The sequence below is a fragment of the Artemia sp. Qi Xiang Cuo genome, chromosome 5 (assembly GCF_049724085.1).
Source record: "Artemia sp. Qi Xiang Cuo chromosome 5, ASM4972408v1, whole genome shotgun sequence".
Lineage (NCBI taxonomy): Eukaryota > Metazoa > Arthropoda > Branchiopoda > Anostraca > Artemiidae > Artemia > Artemia sp. Qi Xiang Cuo.
The window spans coordinates 23,973,829-23,990,464 of NC_142798.1; the positions used below are offsets into that span (position 1 = coordinate 23,973,829).

Genomic DNA, 16,636 nt, shown 5'->3' on the forward strand with positions numbered 1-16,636 from the left:
GGGTGGAGGGTACGTTAATACTCGTAGCAGCCCCATTCCGTCGTGGTATGGTTCACATTTTCAACACCTGGCGTCCGGACTATCATATAATCTACCAAGCATACAACTCAGTATCACATCAGTAACCCCAAATCAGTATCAATAAATAAATGAAACCAAAAACGAACAAAATTTAAATAAATATTAGAGTCAAACTCAAAACGAGCATAAATTAATGTGAGTAGGGTTCAAAACCCCTATGCTTTCTAAAAGCCAGAATATAATTTGTACTTTACTGAAAAAAAATTCTAATGAGTTTACTGAAAAAAATTGTGCATTGTCAATTTAATATAAATATACTGATATTTATTCCCTAAAATCAAAATTAATTTTTGATTTCTTAAAGTTTCAAAAGTGAAAATATTTCAAAGAATTGTTTTCAGTAAAGCGCCAATGATGCAGTAGGTTTTAGGCTTCTGCAGTGAGACGATACCCAAACTCTTGTTTGTAGTTATTTTAATTCGATTCAAACTTGATTTGCATATTCAATTTAAGTTTCACTCGTTTTAAGATTTATTTATTCATTTACATTAATATATATTGTATGTTTGTTCGCATTGATTGTTTATTTAATTTCCTGTTCGTTTTAAGTTTCATTTATACTTTAATAGCAAAATATTTATTTTCGTTTTAAGCTTGATTTTCATATTCAATCTAAGAATTACTCGCCTTAAGTTGTATTTATTCATTTTTGTAATTAATTGGTGGATGCTTTTTTGAATGATTGTTTAATTACTTTCTGGTAGCTTTTGATTTCTTTTATTCTTGGAGTGTAATTGCTGGTCGCTTTGTGTTTAAATTAGAAAATGTAATTATATCTCCTGATCTTAATTTTCAAATGGCATTTACTTTTTTTTGAAAAACTTATTTTTCCGAAAGTTTTTTTTAATTAATTTCTGTTCGTTTTTGATTGCAAAAAGTCTCAAGTTTTTATGGCATGGGGGAGGGGATGCTTATTGTCCGATTATTCTTGACTTTAAAAAACGGATCTAGAACTTTCAATTTAAATTGAATGAGGCTATTTTCAAAGTCTATACGATTACCTCTTTGATAAAAACCTTATATATGAACAATAGACAGCTTGCATAAGTTGTGGACAGTGATTGACAACAATGAATCGATTGAAAAAATAGCTCCAATAAGGGGATTTAGACCATTTCACTTGCTGACACAAAGGGATCACGACTGTTTGGAATTGACCTTAATAGGAATTTGTGTGCCAAAGTAATTTTGCATCTATCACAGAGTATGTATTTTAAGCTTATAATTGGATAATTATAATAGATTTCCTATGTGTTCTTCCCATACAAAACCCCTTCCCATAAGTTAAAAGCCCCCCTTAATAAGTTATGCCCCAGGGCATAACTTACAACGCCTACCCCTGGGCCCTGGTTGGCTGTGTCGACTCCGGAGTTTTTTGTTATCAGGACTTTGAACTATTTTAACAAAATGTCTATCTCAAAATTGTTATCTGATGCATTTAGGGCGTGGAGGAGGGAGAGGGGCTATTTGCCCTTCAATCTCTTTTGACTCTTAAAAAGTGAACAAGAACTTTCAATTTTCAATCAAATGAGCTCTCTCGAAAGTTTATACGAGCATCCCTCCATAAGAAATAATATGAAGGATTCGGATTCTGTAGGATTTTGTAAAAGGATTCTGTAATTTAAGGATTGTAATTCTTAGGATTGTAATCCTTAAATTACAACCCTTGCCCTGAGGGCTTTGGGGGAGTTGTAATCCTCAAAGACCGAATTTCCAGAACTTAAAACTACGGTTAATAAAATGGCTCTCTTAAAATTTGGATTGGATGTGTTTTGGGAAAAGGTGGGCGTGAAAGGGGGGTTAGCTGCCCTCAAATCACTTTTGACTATTACATAGGGCACTAGCCCTCGGAATTTTCAATCGAATGAGCCTTTTTTGAAGTTTCTACGACACCGCCTTCTATAAAAACCTTATAGTCCCCCAGGGCATAACTTAAAACCCTTGCCCCGAGGGTTGTGGGGGATTGTCCTCCTCAAAAACATATTTTCTATCCGGAAATCAACTACGCTGAACAAAATGGCTATCTCAAAATTTTGATTGGGTGTGTTTGGGGGAATGATTCGCGTGGAGGGGGGGGGGGCTAGTTGCCCTCCAATCACTTTCGACTATTAAAAAGGGAACTATCCCTTTGAATTTCTAATCGAATGAGTCTTTTTTGAAGTTTCTATGACAACGCTTTCTATAAAAGCCTTATATGCCCCCAGGGCATAACTTACAACCCTTGCCCTTGGGGTTGTGGGGGATATTCCTCCTCAAAAACATGTTTTCTATCTGAAAATCAACTACGCTGAACAAAATGGTTATCTAAAAATTTTGATTGGAGGTGTTTGGGGGAATGATGGGCGTGGGGGGGGCGGGCTAGTTGCCCTCCAATCACTTTCGACTATTAAAAAGGGCACTATCCCTTTGAATTGCCAATCGAATGAGCCTTTTTTGAAGTTTCTACGACAACGCCTTCTGTAAAAACCTTATATGCCCCCAGGGCATATCTTAAAACCCTTGCCCTGACGGTTCTGGGGGAGAATCCTCATCAAAAACAAATTTTCTATCTGGAAATCAACTAAGCTTAACAAAATGGCTATCTCAAAATTTTGATTGGATGTGTTTGGGGAAATGATGGGCGTGGGGGGGGGGCTAGGTGCACTCAAATCGATATAGACTATTAAAAAGGGCACTAGCCCTTTAATTTCCAATCGAATGAGCCTGTTTTGAAGTTTCTACGACAACGCCTTCTATAAAAACAGTATATGCCCCCAGGGCAGAACTTAAAACCCTTGCCCTGAGGGTTGTGGAGAGGTGTCCTCCTCAAAAATATATTTTCTATCTTGAAATCAACTACGCTGAACAAAATGGCTATCTGAACATTTTGATTGGATGTGTTTGGGGAAATGATGGGCGTGGGGGGGGGGGCGCTAGTTACACTCCAATCGATTTTGACTCTTAAAAAGGGCACTAGCCCTTTAATTTCCAATCGATTGAGCTTTTTTTGAAGTTTCTACGACAACACCTTCTATAAAAAACAGATACGCCCCCAGGGCATAACTTAAAACCCTTGCCCTGTGGGTTGTGGGGGAGTGTCCTCCTCAAAATTAAATATTTTCTATCTGGAAATCAACTACAGTGAACAGAATGGCTATCTGAACATTTTGATTGGATGTGTTTGGGGAAAAGATGGCCGTGGGGGGGGGAGGGGGCTAGTTAAACTCCAATCCCTTTCGACTATTAAAAAGGGCACTAGCCCTTTAATTTCCAGTCGAATGAGCATGTTTTGAAGTTTCTACGACAACGCCTTCTATAAAAACCTTATATGCCCCCAGGGCATAACTTAAAACCCATGCCCTGAGGGTTCTGGGGGAGTGTCTTCCTCAAAAATAAATATTTTCTATCTGGAAATCAACTACGCTGAACAAAATGGCTATCTAAAAATTTTGATTGGATGTGTTTGGGGAAATGATGGGCGTGGGGGGGGGGGGGAGGGGGGCTAGTTACACTCCAATCACTTTCGACTATTTAAAAAATGCACTAGCTTTTTAATTTCCAATCGAATGGGCCTGTTTAGAAGTTTCTACGACAACGCCTTCTATAAAAACCTTTTGTGCCCCCAGGGCATAACTTAAAACCCTTGCCCTGAGGGTTGTGGGGGAGTGTCCTTCTCAAAAATATATTTTCTATTTGGAAATCAACTACGCTGAAAATGGCTATCTGAACATTTTGATTGGATGTGTTAGTGGAAATGATGGGCGTGGGGGGGGGAGGGGGCTAGTTACACTCAAATCACTTTCGACTATCAAAAAGGGCACTAGCCCTTTAATTTCCAATCGAATTAGCTTGTTTTGAAGTTTCTGCGACAACGACTTCTATAAAAACCTTATATGCCCCCAGGGCATAACTTAAAACCCTTGCCCCGAGGGTTGTGGGGGAGTGTCTTCCTCAAAAATGAATATTGTCTATCTGGAAATCAACTACGCTGAACAAAATGGGTATCTAAAAATTTATGCCCTGGGGGCATAACTTAAAACCCTTGCCCTGAGGGTTGTGGGGGAGTGTCCTCCTCAAAAATAAATAGTTTCTATCTGGAAATCAACTACAGTGAACAAAATGGCTATCTGAACATTTTGATTGGATGTGTTTGGGGAAATGATGGGCGTGGGGGGGAGAGGGTTAGTTACACTCCAATCCCTTTTGACTATTAAAAAGGATGCTAACCCTCTAACTTGCAACCGAATGAGCCTGTTTAGAAGTGTCTACGACAACTATTTCTATAAAAACCTTATTTGCCACCAGTTCATTACTTAGAACCCTTGTCCCGATGGCTTTGGGGGAGTGTCCTCCTAAAAAATAAATATTGTCTATCTGGAAATCAACTACGCTGAACAAAATGGGTATCTAAAAATTTTGAGTGGATGCGTTTGGGAAAATGATGGGCATGGGCGGGGGGGGAGGGGGCTAGTTACACTCCAATCACTTTCGACTATTAAAAAAGGCACTAGCTCTTTAATTTCCAATCGAATGAGCCTGTTTTGAACTTTCTACGACAACACCTTCTATAAAAACCTTATATGCCCCCAGGGCATAACTTAAAACCCTTGCCCTGAGGGTTGTTGGGGAGTATCCTCCTCAAAAATATATTTTGTACCTGAAAATTAACTACGCTGAACAAAATGGCTATCTCAAAATTTTGATTGGCTTTGTTTATAGGAATGATGGGCGTGGGGGGGGGGGGCGAGTTGCCCTCTAATAACTTTAGACAATCAAAAAGAGCACAAGAACTCTTAATTTCCAATCGAATTAGCCCCCTTTGAAGTTTCTACGACGACCCCTTCCATATGAAGTGCCTCTGGAAAAAAAACAACATTGGAGCCGTATGGCCTTTACAGTAGGCAACGCTACAGCGTTGCCTCTGATAGTATTGGTTATTGGGAAGCATACAGACGTTTTCAGGAAGGATTTTTCTGGTTGGGGGGGGGCGCTTGAGGAGAGGGTTACGCGGGAGAATCTTTCCGTGGAGGATGTTTCCTTGGGGTAAGGGACATTTCTATGAAGCAGGTGTCGGATTTCCCAGAATTATTTAAAAAACGATCAGAAATGAGATTAACAAAAACATTTTTTTCAACTGAAAGTAAGGAGCAACATCAAAACTTAAAACGAACAGAAATTATTACCTATATGATCGGGTTCGCCCGCTAGTCATTTCCTCGCTCTTTACGCTAAAGTTTTTTGTTTTTTCATCAAAGCTATTTATTCTAATTAACGGCCTTTGTGATTAAGGGGTCATTATTAAAGAATTGGAACAAAATTTGAACTTTAGCATAAAGAGCAAGGCATTGAATAGGGGGCGAACCCCTAATATACGTAATAAAAATATACGAATATAGAATTTCGTTACGTAAGTAAATTCGTAATTTACGTCAGATCAAAATTTTGAAAAAGCCATTTAGCCAAAAAAAAGTAAAATTAATATGCAAATTTCGTTTTAATTATTCAAACAAAATTATTCGACAAAATTTCGATAAAGCCATTTAGCCGAAAAAAAAAAGAAAATTAATATACAAATTTCGTTTGAATTATTCATGTACGGTAAGCCAAAATCAAAGCTGTATTAGTTCAAAAACGTTCAGAAATTAAATAAAAAAAAACAAGTTTTTTTAACTGAAAGTAAGGAGCGACATTGAAACGAACAGAAATTGTTCCGTATATGAAAGGGGCTGTCTCCTCCTCAACGCCTCGTTCTTTACGCTACAATTTGACTCTGTCGCACAACTTTACTTTTTAAAACAATAAAAAACTTTAGCGTAAAGAGCGAGGTGCTGAGGAGGAGACAGCCCTTTTCATATACGGAATAATTTCTGTTCGTTTTAAGTTTTAATGTCGCTCCTTACTTTCAGTTAAAAAAAATTGTGCTTTTTTATTTAATCCTCTTGAAGTATCTGACTCCACCCCTTACTCTTCACGGGGCCTTGACCTTTGATCAACGTAGACAAAAAGGGTGCTATTCAAACATCAGAGCACAAATTCCCAGTACAAATAAAGCATAAGACAATGGTTTTAGGTTCGTATCTTTTCTAGACTCTACTTTATATGGTTTTAATTTGTTTTTTAAACGTTTTAAAATTTTGAAATTTGTTTTAATATGGCTTCAAATCCTACTCAAACCTTTGGAAGTGCCGTTTCAAAACCTATCGTCACAAGATCAGTAGACTCAACCCAAAATTATGGGTAGTAATAATTTGCCAAAGTCAAGACTGGTAAACTTTTGTTTATTTAATCTGTATGGTTTCATCAAAAACTATACTTTAAAATCCAAAATGTAAATCAGTAAATCAATTTGAGTAAATCAGAGAAAATTTTAATTCCCTTCATCCGAGAAGCTGAAATTCATGAATTTAGACAATAATTCTGAAAATCTGATATATTTATTATAAAATCGTACGCATTTTCAGTTATCACATTTCAGTTATTATCAGCAAAATAATCGTTGTTGCACGAAATGAATCATATAAGTGTTAACATGTATGCCGCGTTCGACAGTTCTCACTGCAACTGATTGTACAATAGCTTGCTGAATAAGCAAGATTTTTGTTCTCTATTGATCTCTGTTTGAACAACAAAACGAATTTCTTAAAAAAAAAAGAAAAACTTCTTACAAAAATAGATTTTATATCTGTAAAAGGACGAAATGCAGCAAATTGAGACTGAAGCACAATAAGCAAAGAATTAATGGGAAAAAATTTCAATAAGTGCTTTTGAACGCATCTCAATAATTGCAATTGGCTATTTAATGTCAAAAATTACAAAAATCTACTGCAATAAGCTTAATTTGCTACAACATATTAGAGATGTCGCAAATAGCCCCTAATTTGATGGATTTCCTACATCGCTGCTACCTATTTTATAAAGCTGATACCAGATTTTTAATGATGGCTTATGTCCAGCAAGTCATGCTATGCCTTGGGCTACCCATCCAGATCATTGCATTATACCCGGATTCCGCTTATGAGACTGGTAGAACTTTGGCTTCAAATTTACTGATGTAAGTAACAGTGAAAGTCTAAGTGTAGGAGTAGAAATAGAAACTGGACGATGACGTGTCTCTCAAAAGATATATGTTCCAAAGGATAACATGACATTAAATTTGTGGATATTGATTTCGTTCTTAGGGGCAGGTAGAGTTTTATGAATTTTTTTTTACCAGTTTTGCATTTATCCGTTCTTCTTTCCTTTCATCATTAAGACACAGATCATTTTTTCTAAAATAACAGCCAACATTGGTTACACCAGTCACCATCGCTGATTTGTAAAGGTATTTGCATTGGTGTTAAGATATTTCAACAGTTGCTGAAAGGCTCGGAGAAATTTTATTTCCTTCGGATGAAGCAAAATCAACTTGGTTAGTGTTTATTTATTGTTCTTGCTGCATTGTTTATGTGTTTGTATATTGTGTTTGTATTATCTATATTGTTTTTGTGCTGCAAAACAACAATTTTGACATAAATTGGTCCAAAGTGCTTTTGAGCAAATATTCGCGATGTCCAAATAGACCAGTCAAACCACTGCCAGTTACTCAGTGCCAGAATCTCTGACGGCAACTAACATAAGCTTTACTTTATTTTGACGACATGTGAACAGAGAGTTTACTTGCAAAAACAAATCTGCACAAAAGAGCCAAAAAAGTTTTGTGTCCTTTTAACTGGCTCAAAATATGGCATGTCAATGGATATCAACATAATGGTTTTATTTTCCACTGGTTTCGGGTTAGAATAACTAAAACGCTATTTAGACGTTCCTGCAGTTGCAGAGGAAGTACTGCCTCCCTAGCCACCCCTAGGGGTGGTCGTGTTTGGGGCAAAGTTGATTACAGCCCACCCCCCCCCCCCACTCCCGTCTTAAATATAAGCAAAACAGCCGAATCAAAACAAAAAATATGATCAAAAGTGGGCAGCCCCCAGCCGTGATACCCCCAACCACAGTCCCCAGGGCAGCTTGCCTCGGTCATCCTCCTCTTTGAACGGCTCTGACTGTCTTGGGGTGTTTTTTTTTTCACCACTTAACATAAAAACAAAAGCTAAACAAAACAATTTTTTCGTATGACAGTAAACATCCACATGAGTACGTAAAAGAAACAGAAACGATACTATGAACGAGGTGACTGCCACCAACCCAAACTTACTCTTTACGCTAAGTTTCTGATTCGTCTTTGAACAAGACAAGACCCCGAAAAAAGCTCCTTCAAGTGAAAGTAAACAGCAAGAGTAAAACTTCACAGGATAAAAAAATCATCAATATATGAATATTAAAGGGATCCCGTCGCCTCAACCCCCGCTATTTACGTTACAGTTTTATATGACCTATTAAATTTTGGTGGTATTTCACAATCCAATAAATATAGCAGGTTGATTACTGGAAGAGTTTGATTAGGGTGAATCCATCTCATAACACACTTCGATGAAAAGCTCGTTATTTATATCGATTATAAAAAAAAACAAGCTTTTTAAACTGAAAGTAAGAAGCGACATTAAAACTTAAAACGAACAGAAATTATTCCTTATATGACAGGGGCTGTCCCCTCCTCAGCGCCTCGCTCTTTACGCTAAAGTTTTTTATTGTTTAAGAAAAAATAGAGTTGTGAAAAAGTCAAACTTTAGCGTAAAGAGCGACGCGTTGAGGAGGGGACAGCCCCTTTCATATACGGAATAATTTCTTTTCGTTTTAAGTTTTAATGTCACTCTTTACTTTCAGTTTAAAAAACTTGTATTTAATTTAATTTCTGATCGTTTTTTAGTTAATGCAGCTTTTATTTTGGCTCACCGTCATTGAATAAGTAAACATAATTTGCATAAAAATTTTACTTTTCTTTTGCTAAATGGCCGTCTCTAATTTTGGTTTTGGCGTAATTTACGAATTAACTTACGTAACGAACTTCTATATTCGTATATTTTTCTTCTGGTAAAAAATACAAAGTTGCAGATTTTTGCAGATATGAGCTAGAAACCTATGTAACAGGGTTTTCTGATACGCTGAATCTGACGGTATGGTTTTCATTAAAATTCTTTCGCTGGTAGGGGATGTTTCTTCCCTCTTTAAAAAATCAGGTAAATTTTCTCAGGCTCGTAACCTTTGATGAGAAATACTAAACTTAATAAAATTTATATACGTATTTAGAATCAGCATTATAAGCCCATTCTTTTGATACATTTATTGACATCAAAATTCCGTTTTTAAAAGTTTTGATTCCTATTGAGCAGTATCGTTTTATTTTTATTGTTTTTTATTTATTACGTATATGTTATTACGTATATGAGGGGGTTTTGCCCTTAGTCAATACCACGCTATTTACATTAAAAGTTAAAATTTTGTTTAATTCGCAAACCCCTGAATCACAAAGGCCGTTTAATTAGAATAGATAGATCTTTTGAAAGCACTAAAAAAAAAACTGTGATCGTTTTTTAGATAATGCTTGGAAATCCGGTGCCCCCTTCATAGAAATTTCTCTTACCCCAAAGAAACATCCTCCACGGAAAGATTCTCCCGAGTAACCCCCTCCTCCAGCTCCCCCCACCAGAAAAAAATCCTTCCTGAAAATGTCTGTATACTTCCCAATAACCAATACAATATGTAAGCAATGGGCAAAGTTCATAACTTGCAGCCCTGCCCCTGGGAACTGTGGGGAATTAAGTCATCCTAAAAGACATATTTATTAGATTTTCGACTATGCTGAACAAAATGGCTATCTCAAAATTTTAATTGGGTTACTTTGGGGAAAAAATGAGCGTGGGAGGGGCCTAGTTGCCCTCCATTTTTTTGGTCGCTTAAAAAGAACACTAGAACTTTTGGTTTCCGTTCCAAGGAACCGTCCTACTATATTCTAGGACCAGTTTGTCGATAATATTACCCCTGGGAAAAAAAAACAAACAAATAAACAAGCATCCGTGATATCTCTTATGGCAAAAAATACGACATTCCATTTTTTTGTAGATCGGAGCTTGAAACCTTTACAGTAGGGTTCTTTAATACGTTGAATATGATCGTGTGATTTTCATTAAGGTTCTACAACTTTTAGGGGGTCTTTTCCCCTTTTTTCGAAAGTAAGCCAAATTTTCTCAGGAGCGTAACTTTTGATGGTAAGATTAAACTTGATGAAACTTAGCCTATATATTTGAAATCACAATTAAAATCTGATATTTTTGATGTATCTATTGGTATCAAAATTCCATTTCTTAGACTTTCGATTACCATTGAGCCGGGTCGCTCCTTACTTACAGTTCGTTACCACGAACTGTTTGATACAACAAAATACCCTAAGTGCTCTCATTAGCATCCATAATATGGTACAATTGTACCGTTTCTGGTAAAATTTAGAGGTCCTGATACAAAGCGGTACATTTGAGATTTTCATGATAAAAATACAAATTTGTGGTATATTGTGTATTTGTGTACCTTTTTTGTCTTATTTGCTCCGTTCTGTCTCTGACACTTGGTCTAGTTTTATGTTTTCGAATTTTCCCTCTAAATACTTTTTTGGTACAGATAGATAAATTGTCATAAAAAAAAGTTAGACATGCTCCACCTTAGGTTATACTACCAGGTTGTATTCTGTGTCAAAAGGACACATTTCCATGCTTGATGACATAGTGACATGAAAGAGTAGAAAAATTACACATTTTATGTTTTCTGACACGTTGACCAATTTTTTCCTCCTGTAAGTAGGTACTTTTTTACTGTCTCATTAGTGAAGTGCTGCATTTCTATTGTTCTGCTCTTATGTAAATTATTTTTCTTAAAAAATTGCGAGTACACTTTGAAAAAATTTCCAAACATATTTACTACACATAATAGAAATCCTGACAAAAAATTGTGTTGTGAACAAAATCAATTTGGTTTTATGGTTTTGAAAAAGTTAGAAAATGGGCATGCTTTTTCAGTATCTAGTAATTTGACAGTTGTATAAAAGGTGCTGAGAAAGGGAAAATGTATTATAATAATAACAATAAATAAGGGAAAAACACAAAAAGGAGAAACACTAGGAAAAGAGAAAACAGGACAAATAAACGAAGGAGAGAGAGCAATTACTAAACTGGAAAGACCCGACGAAAAACTGCTTTTGCAGACAGAAATAACGGGACATCCGGTGGGATGGAATTCCATAATTGAATTGATTTATAAACAGGAGACCTCTGCGCTGCTTTAGATGAACGTTTGGGTAAAATAAGTCTACGGGAAGAACTACGTAAAAAATTAGAGTACCTACCTGAGCCTATCCGTGAAAAAAATTGCTGCAGAGGCGGTGGAAGTGTACCTAGAAAAGCAAAATGCGCTAAATAAAGATTACTTTTGCTCACAATACGATCCAGCGGAGCTATTCCAGTATAATTATAAAGGTCAGAGGAAGGGTAAAGCCGAGGGAGAAGAAAAGTAGCCTTCACTGCTCTATTTTGGGCTCTTTGAAATGAGCAGAGAAGAGATTTATTAATATTACCCCAGACAGCAGCAATAAGAAAGGTAAGGAAAAATAAAAGCATAATAAAGAGAAAGCATAACATCTGGGGGAAGAAATGAGTTAACCCGGTGCAACATTGAAGACTGGTGGAGGATAAGGAACGGGTGTGAGTTATATGAGGTTTAAAAGAAAGAAAATAGTCAAGATACACACCAAGAAATTTCAGCACAGCAGCTTGCAGTATAACATCATTCCCATAAGTCAGTATGATTGGCTCCCTTACGTCTCTCATACGATAAGGGGTCCTGAAGTGTACAATCGCACTTTTTTGGCTGTTGAGAGTCATACCATTTGACCAGCACCAATTTTTAACTTTATCAAGAAGACCTTGAGCTAGGGAAGTGGCAGATGGCAGGTCTACTGCAGCAATGAAAAAGCTACTGTCATCAGCAAAAAGAATAGGGTGCACAAAGGGATGAAGACCATCAATGAGATCATTAATGTAAATTAAAAACAAAAATGGTCCAAGCACATAACCCTATGGGACACCCTTCAATATAGGTAAAATAGTGGAAGAATTACCATCAACCAAAATATTCTGTGATCGTCTTGACAGACAATACCTTAACCATTCTAGTGGTGCTCCATTTAATCCGAATAAAGAAAGTTTACACAAAAAAACAGAGTAGTCAACCATATCGAAGGCCTTTGAAACGTCAAGAAATAGACCCGAAACACATAAGCCCTTGTCCAGACTAACACGGAACAAACTCTGTTGCATCTGAAAGTGCATACGAGGTAGAGAAAGTGGGACGAAAACCATACTGATGGTTAGTTATGAGAGAGTTTCCTGCAGTCGTATTAGTACTAATACAAATGAAGACAGTCTACGATACACTACTCTTTCAACAACCTTAGAGATGACAGGAAGAAGAGAAATGGATCTATAGTTTGAAATTAGAGATTATTGACCTTTTTCATGCAAAGGTAAAATATTAGCAACTTTGAATAAATGAAAGAAAGCACCAAAAGAAAGAGAGAGGTTAGTTGTGTGTGAGATGGAGTTAGAAACAAACTGACCAATTTTTTAAAGAACATTATTACTCAAACCCAAACAATCAACTGAACGGCTGCTTGGAAGCTGAGAAATAATACTATAAATTTCAATATCACTTCATGGGGAAAGCAAAAATGACTTTTCTGCCGTGGGAAAACTACTTACTCTACTCTTGGGTTGAATGGGAACCGAAGGAAGAGTGGTGAAATACGAATTGAAGGTGTTTGCTGAAGAATTTTTATCCACAATAGATCCATCAGCATTCCTGTAATGACATGGGGGGGGGGGGGACTGTTTTAGTTTCTTGCAAGAAATAGCTTCATTTACTACAGTCCAAACCTTTCGCAAGTTCCCTTTACACTCATCAATTCGACGCGAAAAATAGATCTTTTTGGCTGCACGTACTGAAGAAGTAAGTACATTTTTATTATGTTTATGCTTCAATAGATCATCCTGTGTTTTACTTTTACATGCAACCTTGAACAGAGACGCCTTCATATGCGTAGCATTGATTAGACCTTTGGACATCCATGGGCATTTGGGTATAGAATTCTTTGGTCTCTTCCTAAGAGGAAAATGCTTATCCAACAGACCTCCAATACGAAACACAAATAAACTTGTTGCACATTCAACATCATTAGCTTCAAGAACACTAGACCAATCATTACTCTGAAGACTAAGAATTAAATTAGAAATTTCATTATCTGTAAAAGTTCTAAAAGAAGATTCACCTTGCTCATTCACAGCAATCTCAGTTTTTGGCACAAAAAGTGATAGATAAATAGGGAAGTGATCAGACCGATCAGTGAAAACAAGACCAGAATTAAACTTCAATTTAGGAGAATGAGAAATGAAAATATTATCTATTAAAGTGGCAGAATTTCTTGTAGGAACAACACGATAAGGATAAAAAATTGAAGGAAGTAGCCCAGAAGAAGAAAGCACATCAAAGAGATGGTCACATTCATCACTTGATCCAACATTTAACATATTACAATTAAAATCTCCCAAAACACAAATACGTTTTTTTAGAGAAAGTCCCCACACCAGAATTTGATCAAGCAAATCACAGAACAGATGTGTGGGAAAAGGAGGGGGCTTATGAAACAAACAAACAGTATCACATGCAAACTGGCTTTTCAGATCAATGACAAGAGAATAAATAGTCCTACTATTAGACACTAAACAAGGATTCAAGGTAATACCGTCTACTAAATTTAATATTAGATTTTATAAATAAAGCAATGCCCCCTGAGCACTTTGTTACCATTCTAGGGACGTGAATAGCAATATAACCATGCATATCATAAGCTGTTAAATTTTCACTATCAGATAACCATGTTTCTGTTAATCCAATTACATCAAAAGGGCAAGAATTATCAGACCACAAATATGATTTAAGACTATCCCACTTGTCTCGTATCCCACGTACATTCAAACCAAATACATTAAAGCAACTATTTAAAGAGAGAGAAGGCATGATTTTAACACAAAAATCAATACGTAGTAGTGTGATAATTGCAACTAGAATTAATCCTAGATGCAAGAAGAGGGTCAAGTAAGTGTGCCTCTTGTTTGCCAGCACTACTTGGTTGCTCAAAGATAACTGATTTAGGAATAGAAGAATTCAAAAGAAAAGAAAAATCACCCAGATTTACCACATATAACAAATGCACACAATATCTTTACAAATGAACAAGATATCCAACAAGCAGGCTGAAATAGCAGAGGGTAAATTGAAACTAAAACGGTGAAACTTATAGGCAACAAAGAAAAGAGAGAGAAAAAAACTGCAAGAAAAAGAACAATAACAAGTTACAAAGCTCAAAAAATAAAATAATAACAACCAATTACAAGGACAAAGGCAAAAACAAAATAAAGAAAAAGGAAAAACAATAAAGAAACAACCGTTATCAACGGTTTATGCAATTCACTTAAAAGAATAATGTAAAACAACATAAATTCAAGCATAAGTAAAACCATTAAATAGAGTTAAAAAAAAACAACAACAACAAAACAGAGCTAAAAGGGGAAAAATGGTTTATTTCAGTCCTGGGAGGGGCTTGGATGGGCTGTAGTTGACTGTAGTTGACTGGATGGGCTGTAGTTGAGAGCATCAACTTGAGATGCCTCTTTAGCAGTAATCACTTTACCATCAGAAAGCTTGGTAAATATTTCTCCTCCACTAGACCATGTACACCTCTTCCCAAGCTTTGATTTAGCATAATTAAGTAGCTGAAGTCTAGGCTTTGCAAGTGACTCAGAAATAAAGACACCACTACCTTGCAAACTTTTCTTTTCTCTAAGAATAAGCTGCTGCATTCTTGGACTACAAAATTCCACAACAAGGGGGCGAGACTTCAAACCTGAGCCTTGTTTTCCAATCCTTCTAACAGAAACTATGTCATTCTTAGTCAAAGGAATACCACGAAATCTAGTACTGAAAATCCAAGGAATTTGCTTTCAGAAGCTTCTGGATAAGGGTCTCCTTTGAAACCAAATATGATCAGCTGATTTGAAATTTTCTATGGTGAAACTGATCATTCAGACGATCAACGTTGAGTTGGATTGGTTTCAGAAATTTTTGCAGCTGTGACAAACCTTAGTCAAGCAAATTAAGAGATGATACAAACTTTAATATCCTCAAATCATATTGTTTTAGTGATTTTTCAACAAGCACATCAAAATCCATATTAAGACTATTGTATACCTCTTGTTTAATGATTTCCATATTGTTAGCATCAAAAGCAGCAGGCACATGACTAGAGGCAAGTGTTTTAACAGAGGCCTCAACCAAACAACCATCCTCATTAGACAGTGCCTCACTGACAACTTCTGCCACAGTAGTTTTAAGGTTTTGGTCATTAAGTGTATCTGCAATTAGCTTCTGCTTGTTCTTAAGGGTGTTAATGTGTGACATGAGCATAGCAATCTGCAATCTTTACCAACTAATTATGTTTCTCAATGCTCTTATGATTATACAAAACTAGTTCTTTACTGAAAACTCGAAAGTCAAGTATAAAAAAGAGGATTATTAACTAAAAAGTCAAAAATGAGCATCCTGACAACACTAAACGAATCTATAAAGATTTTCATAGTCAAACACCAGTTTCGACATTAGTAACTTTCAGTATACAATTAAAATTATCTTAAAAACATAAGTGCTAAACAAAATATTTTTTAGTAAACGCAAAATAATTGAACAACATACAGAAATATTGGATTAATTGATTAAGCAGTATTTTGGTCTCACCAGCTATAATACCAATAGTGGGTAATATACAGCATTAAATTGTAAGAAATATGCTTTAGTATCACTTGAAGTGAAGATCAAATAAGACATGATATGAACCCTAGAAACCTAATTACTTTTTGCCATACAAAAGCAAATTTTGAGCTATGCTACAAACTCTTAATCTAGTCTTTACTCATGGTACTATTAAGATGGCCTTTCTTCGAACTTGTGTACAAACTAATCATGACGCGTCCTTTTAGGAACCAAAAGGAGAGCCAGTTATTGGACTGAGCCATTGTGCAAAAGTGATACCAAGTTAAACGTAAAGAAATAAAGAAAAACCTAAAATGGGTTGAGATATGAGATATACATTTATTAAAAAAGAAAACAAACACTATTGCTTCAACAATGAGCAGCTATTGCTTCAACAATGACAAAGAGTTCAATGCAAACTCTCCACAGAAACTAGTTAACATTAAAATCAGTGAAATTTAATATATGGTAGAACCTTTAAAAAAAAACCCTAGTAATTATTAGCAATAGCTTATAATCGAGCCATTAAACATCTATCTACGACGGTGGGGTAGCCTGCTAATGTTTCATTAGCTTACTGATGAGCAGACGATTTATGAAACTTACTAAGGGGGCTGGGAGGGGAGTGTACGGGATGGGTTCTTGTGAACCTCCAGTTAAGAGTTCTGGAACATAACTATTACAATAATACCTGTTTTGTCCTTCAAAGCTTTTCCACTTAAGAAGTGGCACCATAAGTTTTGTTTTCAGTGCTATATCGCACTTACGAATGTAAAATTGAAAAAAGAAACACGTA

At 36.1% G+C, this 16,636-nt stretch overlaps 1 protein-coding gene across 1 annotated transcript in view; it reads right to left on the reverse strand.

Moving 5' to 3' along the window:
- The window catches only part of LOC148951961 (uncharacterized), a 57,463-nt gene that overhangs the window by 14,898 nt on the left and 25,929 nt on the right, over nucleotides 1-16,636 (reverse strand). The window contains 5 exon segments of the mRNA XM_089089108.1: nucleotides 12,139-12,296; nucleotides 12,738-13,755; nucleotides 13,757-14,073; nucleotides 14,075-14,255; nucleotides 15,206-15,504. Of these exon segments, the coding sequence (XP_088945234.1) occupies nucleotides 12,139-12,296; nucleotides 12,738-13,755; nucleotides 13,757-14,073; nucleotides 14,075-14,255; nucleotides 15,206-15,504 (1,973 nt within the window).